This window comes from Peromyscus californicus, unplaced genomic scaffold, assembly GCF_007827085.1.
Source record: "Peromyscus californicus insignis strain IS unplaced genomic scaffold, ASM782708v3 Scaffold_7__1_contigs__length_154581171, whole genome shotgun sequence".
Taxonomy (NCBI): Eukaryota; Metazoa; Chordata; class Mammalia; order Rodentia; family Cricetidae; genus Peromyscus; species Peromyscus californicus.
Window position 1 is genome coordinate 104,398,376 of NW_026294595.1, and position 13,343 is coordinate 104,411,718.

General features: G+C 50.4%; 1 protein-coding gene across 2 annotated transcripts; it reads right to left on the reverse strand.

The window, feature by feature from the left end:
* Window positions 1-160: 160 nt before the first annotated feature.
* Window positions 161-12,039, reverse strand: Pdyn (prodynorphin). Of its 2 annotated transcripts, none has more exons than XM_052724813.1 (4): window positions 11,746-12,039; window positions 10,485-10,545; window positions 3,300-3,448; window positions 161-2,192 (listed from the first exon to the last, which is right to left on the reverse strand). In XM_052724813.1, the coding sequence occupies exons 3-4, from the start codon at window positions 3,432-3,434 to the stop codon at window positions 1,578-1,580; spliced, it is 750 nt and encodes a 249-aa protein (XP_052580773.1). In that variant the 5' UTR covers window positions 3,435-3,448; window positions 10,485-10,545; window positions 11,746-12,039; the 3' UTR covers window positions 161-1,577. The 2 variants fall into 2 exon arrangements, with proteins under 2 accessions (XP_052580773.1, XP_052580774.1); XM_052724814.1 differs by having other exon boundaries at window positions 3,300-3,451.
* Window positions 12,040-13,343: the final 1,304 nt, after the last annotated feature.

The following is a 13,343-nucleotide window of genomic DNA, read 5'->3' on the forward strand; positions in this document are numbered from 1 at the left end:
AGCTTAGTGGTAGAGTGTTTGCCTATCATGCATGAGTTGCCAGGTTCAATCCTCTAATACAACCATACATGTGTGCTTTTGTGGGTATATACGTATCAGATATGCATGTATAATGCAGTACACTTTCTCTGGAGACTATTATTCATGCAAACACACCAAGTGATCAGCATAATTTTATTTATTATAGCAGAGAAGCAGGGAATTATACAGGCCTATTAAGGACTCACACATTCCAAGTAAGTTGGATAAATGTGATTTTTAAGCAGCACACAAAGTCATCCTAAAACAATCTACAGATTTCAGAACACATGAAGAGCTCTCCAGGCTATGGCCTATGTGTGGAGAGGGACCACTCAAGACATCTCATGCAAATATGCAAATCCAGTCTGTTTCCTCTCCCATCCAGCCTCATCTCCCTAACCTATCAATATAAATATCTGCCTGGAGATGGGGAGATTTGAAACCAGAGAGGACCTTGCCTCTGATTCTGGGTTATCTTAATCAAGGGAATCCAGTTTATCATGAACACTCAATTGTTTCCCGCTCTCTGCTTTTGTTTGGAGACATGGAGAATAAGGCTCACTGTAGTGTTGAGGTGGGACAATCTCTCCTTCAGCTGCAGCTTCTGGATCCCCTTTCCCAGTGCCAGGGCATACGCTGGGCCAAATGGCTCAGGCAAATGGCTCAGGCTCCCGCAGCCAACTCAACTACTGAAGAGCACAGCTGTGCTTAGCCTCCTCAGCTCCACTCTGATTCAGTTCCTCATGGGGTAGAAGTGTGATACTGATCATTTTTAATGAGGGCTGTGGGAACTGGCCCAAATTCTGAGTTTGTTGTACAGAACAAATTGGTTTGTTTTGCTCCCTCTTATCATTTCAGCCTTTAGAAGCTCATGGCTTTTCATCATGAGCAAGGGGCTTTCACTCCTTTAGGAAAGGCACCACCCTAAACCAGGGCTTAGGAGCCGGGCTTTTCCAGAGACACATTTGAGACCATGAGAACTCTGGATGCTCAGACTGAGCATTGATCGTGCTAGAGGCCTGGTCTTTCTAGGGTCATAATCCCTGCCCCCGAAAAGGCTTTTCATTTAGCCTGTGGCCTCCAGAGCAGGGCCCATAAAAAAGAGCCCCAGATGCTGAGAATACAGCTACGATATCTGTTTGCAAATACCTCGTTTTAAGGCTCCACTCTGTATGTCTCATGCATGCCTACTATCAGGGAGTGCTCATCCTTCTTCTGAGAGGAGCACGTGATCAGTGAAGTTTGGGGATCCCAGATCTACAGGTTCAAAGAACAAGTCTCTCTGGATTCTGGGGTGGGGGACGTCACAGGGACAGAGTGGTTGGGCTGATGTCAAAAAACTACCACTAGTAGTGGTAGTTTAGAGGTCTAAGGGTTTGAGCCGGACACGGGGCCTATTGGCAGAACAGGGCTGGGCTGGGCTGGAACCTTTTCCTGTGAGTGCTGAATGGAGTCAGGGGTGGGTCAAGCACACGAGGAGGGAAAAGTGAGCTCTAGCATAGGAAGAGGGCGGGGGAAACTCCTGACCCAGCTCCATGGTGGGGAAGTGTTACGCTTCAAGCATCTAGATCTTCAGAGTAGGTATTGGGGTTCTCCTGGGACCGAGTCATCACCTTGAACTGACGCCGAAGGAAGCCGCCGTAGCGCTTCTGGTTGTCCCACTTCAGCTTGGGGCGAATGCGCCGCAGGAAGCCCCCGTAGCGTTTGTATAGGTCCTCATGCCCTACCGGGTCCCCATCCTGGCCCCCGTCCTCGTCCCCGGCCATCTCTGAGCTCCTCTTGGGGTATTTGCGCAAAAAGCCGCCATAGCGTTTGGCCAGTTTCCTCAAGTCCTCCTCGTTGAAATGGAGTGTGTCAGCCTGCGTGGCTCCATCGTTCATCCGGTCAGCACCCACCAGCTCAGATTCTTTTCCATCCCCGAACCTGCTAGAGAGACCCCGGAGGTTTTCCTCCGAGACGCTGGTGAGCAATCGGCTTTTCTCCAGCTCCTTCAGGAGGGGCTCCAGGAGCTTGGACAGTGCACTGTAGCCTTGCTCCAAAGCAGCCTCGTTCTCCACATCATCCTTGCCACGGAGCCCAGAGGCAGAGGGGGCGAGGAAAGACAAAAGGCGCTGGCATCTCTCCCACTCCTCTGACGGTGGCCCCAGGTCCTGGCACTCCAGGGAGCAAATCTGAAAGATTCCCAAAGAGCAAGGTAGTCACGTCACCAAATGACTTTCATCATTTGAGAGATGAGAAATCAGACTCCTCCCAAAGGCACAGAGACATGGGTGAAAATGCCCAAGATCTTCCCATTGCCCTACATGTGCTTTCACTCTTCCAAAGGGTATAGTTGCTCTGCCAGGAGTGGAGGGCACTGCTAACACTCTAGAGACAGAGGTTCAGAACAGCAGGAAGAATGTGCATGGGGAACCTGAGGGTGTGTGTTGGGGGGACCATAGGATCTGCTTCACAGTGCTACGGGGAGCATCCAACCCCCTTGACTCTAACAGTGTTGATGGTAGGAAGCAATGCCGGGAACTTGAATTCTGAAGATCTGCGGCTGGAGTCCCCACGCTTAGCCACATTGCTTGCCTGGGGGTGAGCAGGACACACTGTGTGCAGCTCCATGGATGTAGACTAGACTGAGATATTATAAACACTTAGCACCGTGATCTCAGGGAATTGCTCTCATTTTGCAGATGAAGAAAGTAAGACTCGGAGAGCAGTTTCTGAGTAAGCGAGCTAGAAAGAGCCATAATCAAAGCCTGAGTGTTGTCCACCACGGTTCAGCCGACACAACTGCAGTCCTTCTGCAGTGCTGGGGTGAGGCCTGTGGGAAAGCAGGACCCAAAGCAACATCAACAGGCCAGGCTAGGCCCAGGAGAGGGGCTGAGGCTCCAAGCCCACCAAACGCATCCTGACAGGGTTGATAGTGAGAGATCTGGCCAGGAGCCTGAATTTGGAGGTGCCTATCAGCCAGAAAAAAGAAGCCTTGGAATGTGTGCCCAGGGCTACAGACAGTACACCAAGCACCCCATGTCTACACCCCGTTGCCAGGCACTCGGCTGCCTGGAAACACGGTCTGTGTGCAGGCTTGGGAGAGCCATGGTGATGAAGTCTAGACCGCAATGGGAACTAGACAATACCAGACCTTGGTTCCCGGCTGTCTGGAGGGCAGGAGAAGCCATGCCCTGATGTAGTAGGTGCAGCAGACTCAGCTGCCCTGAGATACGACCTCCCTGCTCTGGGCTCCACCTATGAATAGAGCGGCATGGAGAAGCCTTGCTGAGACCTACCAGCGGGTTGATGGGATGGGACCCATCCTGAGTCCTCACCGCACACAGGGAGCACAGGTCCAGGCAGTCCGCTGCATGGTTAGAGGGTACCACCGCGAGGAGACAAGCTGCCAGCATCAGCGCAGACCACACCATTCTGGCTCACTCTTCTGCTGGAGAGGGAGGGAGAAGGACAGGATGGTGAAGTATGTCCTGAGCCGACAAGGCCATATCTCTTACTCACGTCTGGGGTAAGAGCAGCATAGGCAGGCATTCTCTTTCCAGTCCTGTAGTCAAGGACACAGAAGCTGGGGAGGGAAAGTGGGAGTCAAGGCCGAGGAGTAAGGACGGGCTGAGTGCTGAGTAATCGCCGCATACTAGGATCTTTTCTCTGTTCACAATCCACATAGCAGCTCTGCAAGGCAGGCCGTGCTGTGGTTTCGACTTGACAAGTGGAGAAGCCGAGGCACAGGAAAATGGCTCCACACAGCTAGGAAGCCAGGGCTTGATCAGGTCTGTCCAACTGCAAGTCACATTTCCACTGTCACCAACATGAAGGTGTGCCGCTAGGTTCTGAGTCCCCAGACTGGAGTGCTCTCTCTCTGTCTCTGTCTCTGTCTCTCTCTCTCTCTCTGTCCCTTTCTCTGTCTCTCTGTCTCTCTGTCTCTCTGTCTCTCTCTCTGTGAATCTGTGTGTGTCTCTCTGTCTCTCTTCCTCCCTCTCTGGAGCTGGAGATAGAACCGAGGGCCTCACACACGGCAGACAAGCATTGTACTACTGACTTACACTCCCATTCTTCCTGCTCTTTGCAAGTTCTCTGGAGCAATCCTCTTTCACTTCAGCATTGCTCCTCACTCTGACCAGAGCTCCCCCTTCACCCCCTCTCCGCGCTGGCCTCTCTCCTCAGCTTCGCAGATTGGAGCATGACATACCTTTCTCAGCATAGAAATTCTGAGATGGCGCCCACTAAGTGGAGCAGAGCCTCACCCTCTGCCTCACTGTCAGGCACTGTCTGTCTGGTCCCATCCCTAACCTCAACAGTCAGGTCTGGGATCTGCTTTCCCACCCCTTGGCCTTGCACATGCTGTTTCCTCTTCCTGGAGAACCTTTCCTCTCCTCTTCCCACTTCCTTCCTGATTAGGTCTCACCTGCCAGGAATTGTACCTCCTCCGTCACAATAGTGCACCCCCCAACTAGCTGTGCAAGCACTCTGCCCCTCCAGGCATACACACACACACACACACACACACACACACACACACACACACACACACACACACTGAACAAAGAGACAATCTCTTGCCCTCTCTGTAGTACATGCTTGTGGGCCTCAGACAGGCTAAGCTTGTTCCTGCCTCAGGACCCCTGTACTTTCTCTTCCTCTGTCTGAAGAACTCTGATCTCAGGTTTTCACAAGACTGTCTTGATGCATTAAATAAACTAAATGTCACAGGGCCAGACAGGCTCACACTGGCTGAGGTATCTGCCTTTACCGTTTCCCCAACTAGAACATTAGCTGTCTTAACTTCTTATCATCCTAGCATTTGAAACTCCAGTCAGCACATAGTAGGCCCTTAGTAAGTGCTTGACAGATGAACTGGTGGTTTCTAAGGAAGGTTATTAAAAGTTGTCCCTTTCGGGAGGGGGAACATGGGAGGGGCCAGAAGGAAGGGACATGAGAAAGACTGGAGGGAGGAAAGGAAAGAGGACAACTGTGTAATTACATTTCAATTAAGGTAAAAGATTAAAGTTGTCCCTTTCACAGTCAACTCTCAAAAGATTCTTATTTTATTTTTAATTATATGTCTATGTCGGGTGAGGAGATATCTATTTCAGGTGCCTGTGGAGGCCAGTAGAGAGTGCCCTGGATCCACCAGAGCTGAAGTGACAGGCCGTTGTGAGCCTGGCGTGGGTGCTGGGAACCAAACTTGGGTCCTTTGCAAAAGCAGTGTTCACTCTTCACCACGGAAGTGTCACTCTGGTCTCATCAGTCCACTCTGTGTAAGTCAAATCACCATGTAGTTCTTGAAAGTGGAACTGTGAGGCCCCAGAGACTCTTCCTGGCCACCTAGGGGTTTTCCTCTTCCCTACCTAGACATCCTGACCTACTGTCTCCAAGACAAGACACTGTCTGCCTTCCCTCCTGCAATCTGCTCCTCCTCTTCTGATGTTCAGGGGTTTCAAAGATTCCCCCCATGAGCCCAAAGCCCAGAATACACCCCAGAACAGGTCTCCTCTCTCAAAGCACACAGTAGGCTCCCTAAACAGAGCCTTCCTAGCCATTACGTCAGTTGCCATCACTGAGCCCTACTGCCCTACGTCCCTGCGGGGGCACCTCTAGTGCAGGTTGCTGCCCACATTCTGCTCTGAGCAGTGAGTGACGCTGAGGTGCCAGGCCCACTCTGTTGATTCTCTCCACCTAATAATTACAGTTTCTAGAAGAGGTTTGAGTCACCAACGGCTAAGTCTTCCATGAGTCCCAGCAACAATTCGCAGAACATTGACTCTGCCCTGAGCTTGGTTCTACCCACCTTCTCAGAGGTGAGCATGACTGGCCCACTTTAGAGATGCGAAAACTGGTGCTCAGGAACTTGGTAATTTGTCTGAAGTTCTATGCAACTGTAGGCCAGGATGCAGGTCCATGTGCTTCTCCTGAGACTCGGATCAACTACTGCTGGCACAGGGAAGCTCAGAGTAGAAAACTCAGAGAACTATATGCACGTACCCTGTGCGTCTCTGCATCTTTCGGGTTTCTCCCCTGCTCTATCAGATGAGAAAAATCAGAGGTCTGGGCAAGTGAGTGTTCCATTTACACGCAGACAAAATAAATGGTTCATGGTTTTGGGTTTTGTTTTTGTTTTAGGGGTGTATGTTTGTGTTTTGTATTGTAACAGCTGGCCTGTTATAATATTTGAGCAAACTAAACCACTGGTGAGCCTGTGTCAGTCTCTAACACCTGTTAGGAGACTTCTCATAGCACTGAGCTCTGAAATAGGCCCAATTTTGACCTCTCTATACAAAACTGGTATCCCCTTAGACACAGCCTCCATGGTAGCCAGAGGACTTTCTGGACACTCCCATCAGACCCAGCTCTGTTCCAGCCTCTCAGGCTCTGTAATGCCTCTCAGAGGTCTGACCCTTCAGCCCATACCCAGCAGCCTTCCCAATACAGAGAGCTTACTTTTGCAAAGTGCACACTGCGTGCCTGTCTGTGCTCCATCCTGAATAGAGCTTAATGTGAGGGAGTCCTCAAGATAACCCCATAAGGCTGAAACCGATATTTTCCCCGTATTTTTCCTCAACTCCATAACCAAGTGCCCATGCATGCTATTTCCAGCCCTTGCATACAGAGTTCCCTTTGCCTGGAACACCTGTCACCCATTCCTATTACCTTTGACCTGACTAACTCTCACTCGTTCTTTAGAATTCAGCCTCAGGAATCACCTCCAGGAAGTCTGTCTGGACACGATCCCCCCTTGGAGCTCCTGCAGCTACCCATGCTAGCCCCAGCACATAATTACATCTGACTATCTGGGTCTGACACAAGAGAGAATTTTGTAAATGCAAAGTTCCTGCAGTATGAGTGTGTGTGGTGTGCTTGACCATGACAGGGAGGCCACAGTTGGGAAAAATACATAAAAGGGAAACTGGAGTGCTAAATGCCAAGAAGGGGCAGAGGCCAGTTTGTGCCAGCCTCATGGACCTAGCTATAGTTTGCATTTGTTTGAAATATCATGAGAGAATCAGAGAGGCTTGCTTGATCCCTGTGTGGGTGGGTGGATGGATGGATGGATGGATGGATGGATGGGTAGCTGAACAGATGAATAGATGAATGATGGATGAATGGTTCCCAGAGCTTCATCCAGGGCTCAAATGAGACCAGGAGGTCCATACAAGTTTGTTGAGTGAATAAACAGACATTTTAAAACTGGGAATTTTCTAGGGAAAAAAAAAAGCTTGATTTCCAACCACAAAAGCATTATTAACTGCTGAGACATAGACTCAGTGGCCCACGAAGCCAAAGGTGTTTACTGTCTGACCCTTCGCCAAGGAAATATGCTGGTCCTGTCTCGTTGATTTATGCGAATCTGATAGGCTTCAGCTAAGTTTCCTGGGTCTCCGGCCATGTGGACTTATTACCTAATAATAATGTAGCCATCTCTTGGCAGAAGACCAGATGGGTTTACTGCAGATTGAAATAGAGGTCGGTTGCATCCTGCACCCCACAAATTCAGAACCATTGCTGGTAGCAGACTCTATTAAAAGTCACCACTCACCTGAGACTGTAATATTCTTTGAGCGGTAAAACCATGGGCTCATCAGACAGCCCCCAGCACCCTCTCTCCAGGGCACTGTGGACACAGTAGGAACTGTTTTACCTCTTGATCCAGAGTTCCTTGAAAGAGTTGGTTTCGTTTTGATTTGATTTTTGCCCTCTCCCCAGATTAGAGATATTTCTACTGTAGTCAGCCAGGGCTCCAGGGGCAGCCAGCATTTCTATTTGAAAAGCCAGGGAGGAATAATAATGGCATGATTTAACATCACAATTATCTCTGGGAGCAATGGATGCATATGATTATTCCTATTTGGAGGAAGAGGAAATGGGAAAAGGTAAGAGTGAAGTCACTTGCTTAAGGTCACACAATGAGTCAGGAGAGCACCAGCTCTCACACCCACCCTGACACATGTCAATGTTTCTGTGACACTCCAGTGACAACCACCCTGGAATCTATCAAAGACTGTGCCATTGCTCTGTGCCAGATGCCTCCAGATGGCCCCTCAGGGCAGGCTATCAGTATAGGTTCAGTCTTCAGGGGAAAAATGTGGACTGACAGACAGAAGCATCAACCCCTGGTGGCAGGACTGGAATGGAGGCCAAACGCTTTATATCTTTTATATGAATTACCTGCACCAGTGATCTGGGCACTATCAGCCCCCTTTCTAGATGGTAATACAGTGACTCAGAGAGATGGGAACTAGGCATAGCATTAACCCACTGACTGCACAAGCTGTCCAGAGGTGTAAGGGCACATGGCATGTCCTATGGACTATCGCCAGACTTTCACAGAGATGTAAGGGCACATGGCATGTCCTGTGGGCTATCCCCAGACTTTCACAGAGATGTAAGGGCACATGGCATGTCCTGTGGGCTATCCCCAGACTTTCACAGAGGTGTAAGGGCGCATCGCATGTCCTATGGACTATCTCCAGACTTTACAGAGATGTAAGGGCACGTGGCATGTCCTGTGGGCTATCCCCAAGACTTTCACACACTCCTGGAGATGAAACCATTTTAGGGCTTTTCATCTTACTGGAAAATAGCAAGTTTGTTTTTGTGGGTTCCCAAGGGGCTGTCCAAGGAAGGATCTGAAACTTGAGGGTACTCTTATTGAGATATGCTCACTGATAGAGGATGAGCGATCACTTTGCAGAATGGCTTTGGTCCTGAGCAGAAAATGAGCCAACCTTTTGCTCAGCAAGTACCAAAGTATGGACACAGGACCAGGCTTTAGCCAAAGGTAATCACATTTGCTGCATTGAGACAGATAGAAATATGGGTCCTGCAGTCCAGGCCACAAAGGTCATGGTCTCAGTGATATCATTAGCTGCAGTTTTAAAGGGATGTTTCTCAGCTGTCAGATTTGTAATGGAATCTCCTCCCTTATTGTCATTTGGTATAATTTATAGGATAAGGAGAAAGAAAACAGGAAAATGAGAGGTCAGGGAGAGAGATGAAGAGTCAGAGAAAAGGGACACAGTGGGTGGGTGGGGTGACAGTGTAGATGCTGGGGAAAGAGGTGAATGGGAAAGAGAGGGAAGGGGCTGAGAAGCAGCAAGGAAAAGGAGGCCGAAGCCCACGTCCTCTTCTGCTTCTCCCCGAAGCTCCCTTGAGCTACAGAGTAACAGTTCAGGAAACCCTTATCAGGTTAAGCTGAGTTTTGCAGGAATAAGACTGGGAACAAAGGCAGTGGAAGCCACTGTGGAGACATTACGTCTGGTGAGTACATCTGCAGCTAGTGGCCAAGCATTCCGGCCAGCAGGGCAAATGGGGTAGGGTGAGGAGAAAACTCCTGAGCATGTCACCTGCCTCAGAGCTCCGGTGGGGGTAAGGAGTAAGATCCAGGCTGAGTTGTAAAGGACCTGGGGACATAGTTCAGTCTGATGTTACTGTCTCTTCCTCCTGCGGTCGGCTCTGACTCAGTTAGGTTGCTTTAGCACCGTGTCAGACCCACTAAGATCTGCCGGTCACTTCGGAGTTGAGATGAGCGAACTGCTGAGAGAAACCAGCTGCTGGCCGCACTGTCTCAGACATGCGTGAAAACCAAACCAGCCACCGCGGACCCCTCTAAGAATGAGGGAGAGATCTAATGAATAGAAGAGTCGTGCCAGGACACCTGGAGCTGGGATGAGATGTCAGGGAGGGATTTCATTGTCAGGGAGAGGGCAGATAAAGAAATGAAGTCATCTGTAGCAATGGGGAGGGGAACACTGGCCCCAGAAATAATTTGACTTTTAGTCGTATTTCCCTGGAAGAGCACACAGCAGCATGGACTGGGGCGACTGAAGACGTCATAGAAGAGGAGGGAGGGGCTCACTTGGAGGCCCGCCATTTTGAATCAGTGGAGAGTTGACCATAGTAACATTCGCTGAATGCCTACCAAATGCCAGGTGCATACAGCCTCCTCTAGGAGCCTCACAATAATATGAGGGAAAGGATGTTGTTATTATCTTCATGATATTGGTGAGGAAATTAAGACCCAGAAAGGGAAATCAAGTGTCACAAAATTGCACAGCGAATGAAGGATGGATATGGGTTTGAACTCAGCGTAGGCTCAGGTGTGGCCACACACTCTTAGGTAAAACATGGAAAATTCTGGAAGTAATGGTCAGTGAATCCCGTGAGTTATCACAACCTTCCCTGTGCTTTCTCAAACAACCCAGAGCCAACCACTTGAGCAGCCTGCTGCAGTGAAGCAGTGGAGTCTACCACACAGCTTCTGTGGAACCACTGTGACACCCAGCTGCCAGCTACTCCTGGAGACAAGGAGAGTCACCTGCCACCCAGCACGCTAAAGCACAGTGAGGACAAAGCGATGGGCTCAGGGTTGTGTCGGTAAATTCACACACACACACACACACACACACACACACACACACACACACACGCGCGCGCGCGCGCACGCACGTACCGTCACCATAACTCACCCCGCTGTGGCCGCTTCAAGAGCTCCCCCCACGCAGATCTCAAAGCCTGGAGATGGATGACCTGCAAAAACCGAACAAGAGAGAAAGTGGGGTGGGACGGGGCACTGGTGAGGGAAACAGGGGAGGCGGGTGAGCAGTGCGTGGGAGTAGAGCCCCCATGAGAAGGAGCAGAGGAGGACTGACATTCTGAAAGGTTTTGCAACAGATCTTGACAGCCATGCCTGTCAGATCAGAAAGATGAATGGTGTACATTTCACCAACCCTTGGCGGAAGGGTGATAATGAGAGCTTGCTGTCTGTGGGAGGGTGCTTGAAACCAGATCCAATAACCTAAAGAGCTTGGAGGCTTTATTAAGGGGTACTTGTAAATCTTGAGAGGTTCTCAGAAAAAAAAAATACCCAGGGAAAAGTAACAAGTCACAGAATTTACTGCTCAACCATGGAGTGATCTACAGTCACCTTCTCCGAAGCTCGCCAGCTTTTTGCTGATGTCAGACTTTAGGGTTCCATACTACGTCCTTTGGATGTGGGTATTTCTATAAGAGAGCCCTCAGCTTTCCACAAGTGAGCTTCCTGCCGCCTGACTTAGCTGCCTCCAGCAGTAATGTGGCTGTAATTTACATGAAAGCAACAAGTCTTTTCAAAGTAAAATTGACAGAAGTCCTGCTCAGCCTGGGTATCCAGCCACGCTTCCACTTTGTTTCTTCATTCCCTTTCAACCAAACAGTCCCCGACTCCACTCTGAGTAAAATCATAACCAATTAGCACCTCATCGGCGATTAACATGAATTAGAAAGAATAAAAAAGACGGCGCTTGTTTATGCGGTGGTGGTGCCGATCAATACTTGGCAAAAGCCGAGTCCTGAACCTCATTAATACTCCCAGCCCTTGTTCTCTAAGTCCAGTGAGGATGCTGACCTTTAAAATCAGGCTAATTAGTGAAACCTCTTGATCTTCCACCCAGGCTGCCCCCTTCTCCCCAGACTCTGGAAACTATGATGGGGACTGCTGTGTGGCAGAGCCAAGGTGTAGCTGGCATCTGTGTAAGCCAGGACTGTACAAGGCATGGGGTCTAGAGGGCAGGCAGTCCTTTGGACTCACTGACCTGGCTTTTGTAAACTAGCCTTGAAACTATGACTTCCTGTGCTGAGTAATCAGAACCAAACCTGATTTCCCCCTTCCCAAGCTCCCACCGGTCCCTCAGCCTAGCATCAGGAGCAGATGCGTAAAGCCTGAATGCCTGAGCTTCCTGAAGATCTTACCTGTACTCTGCTTTGTCCCTGGTGGGCTTCTGGCTGGTCAGGTGGTAGGGTGGCCGATCCAAGATTCGGGAGGCACCCTGACTCTAGCTCAGAAAAGTGCCACAGAGGAAGCTGTGAGGGCTTACCAGAGCCCCTTCGAATGGCAGTTCTGAAGCCTTTCCCCCCTTTTATGGATGAGAGTCTCCCCCTGTCGCTCAGCCCTGTCAGCGCTGGCTGGCAGAGCACAGGCTGCTGGGAGCCAATGGGGAGGTGGCAGTGCAGTCAGAGCTCAGACCCCCGGGCCCTTCCACTCAACTCCCTGGGCCTGAGTGAGACACAATAGCTGCTCTTGGAGATGTGATGTGATGTGGGGGAGGACGCACTCGCGCAGTCTGGGGGTGGATTCTCCGCGGAGAGTGCCGTTTGTCACTTGAAATTCGGCCACTTTCAGCATTTCCAGGAGAGTGCCACAGGAAGACAGAGACAAAGGTGGGGAAAGGCAGAGACAGGAAGAGACACAGAGAGTAAAACAGAAAGGCAAAGGGAAAGTCAGCCGCGGACAGAGAATGGGAACAGAGAGGCAGAGTCCGAGACAAGCAGGAAGAAAAGAGAAAGACCCCCAGCCACAGAGGCTCTCAAAGACCAGGAGATAAAGAAGGATACAGAGTCAGAGGACGAATACGGGGACAAGGAACGAAGGCTGTCTCAAAATGTAGGGACCGAGGGATGTCCTGGAGTGCCGAAGCAGAGTTCTGGGTTATGGAAAAGGGACTTTCAGCCCCATGTGAACTGGGTCACACACACTGGGATGGGCATGAGTGGACATGTGTCTTTGGATGCCAGTTGACTTGGGCACCTGCCTGAGCTGATGCCAGGCACCGCCCTTCCTCACAACCAGGGACTGCCATTCAATTTTGAGTTATCCCTGGCAGTGACATGGAGTGAGTATCACGAAATCCCCCTCAGAATCCTGGCTATGATGCGCCTTTGTGTGGCTCTGGGTGGGAGCATAGCTGCCTCATGGGAACCCTCCGCCATGCCATGAGCAGCCTGAAGGTTCGGCACGGCTGTAAAAAAAAACTCCCAGAACACGGGCATCTCTGAGTTTGGGAGAAAACATGCTTGTCTCCAGTCAGCAGCAGAGTTGTTTGCCTTGGTTGGGAGACTGCCAGGGGCTGGCCGGGCCGTACACGTCACGAATGCCTGGGTTGCACCAGGCAGGGAACAGAGATGTCAGCTTCAGTTCTCATGTCCTGGCCAGGTAGAGCAGCATAGGCTAGAAAGCTGAGAACCTGGCCACAGAACATAGCATGTCAGTCACCAAGACCTATCATCCAGACCCAGACGGATCTGGTCCTAACCACCTGCAGCATACCTGCCCACCTCTAGGACTTGGCTCTAGAGTGTCCATCTCTGAGACTCGGTCGGTTTGCCTGAACAAGGCAGACAAGAGCTATAGTTCACAACATTGAAAGTGTGGGTTTCACCTCTGCAGAGTCCTAAGCCAAGTGAGTGGATTCAGCCTCAATTTGCTCATCTGGAGAATGGGGAAAAGAGCCCCGTTGGGATCTTGCCATAGGGAAAGGAGGACATGCCAAGAACATTTGCCATAGCTGGCA

Excerpts from the sequence above, each read along its gene's own strand:
- Pdyn (XM_052724813.1), bottom strand. The coding sequence starts at position 3,434 with ATGGTGTGGTCTGCGCTGATGCTGGCAGCTTGTCTCCTCGCGGTGGTA. Across the intron at positions 2,193-3,299 it reads CCCATCCCATCAACCCGCTG|ATTTGCTCCCTGGAGTGCCA; the intron begins GTAGGTCTCAGC and ends GGAATCTTTCAG.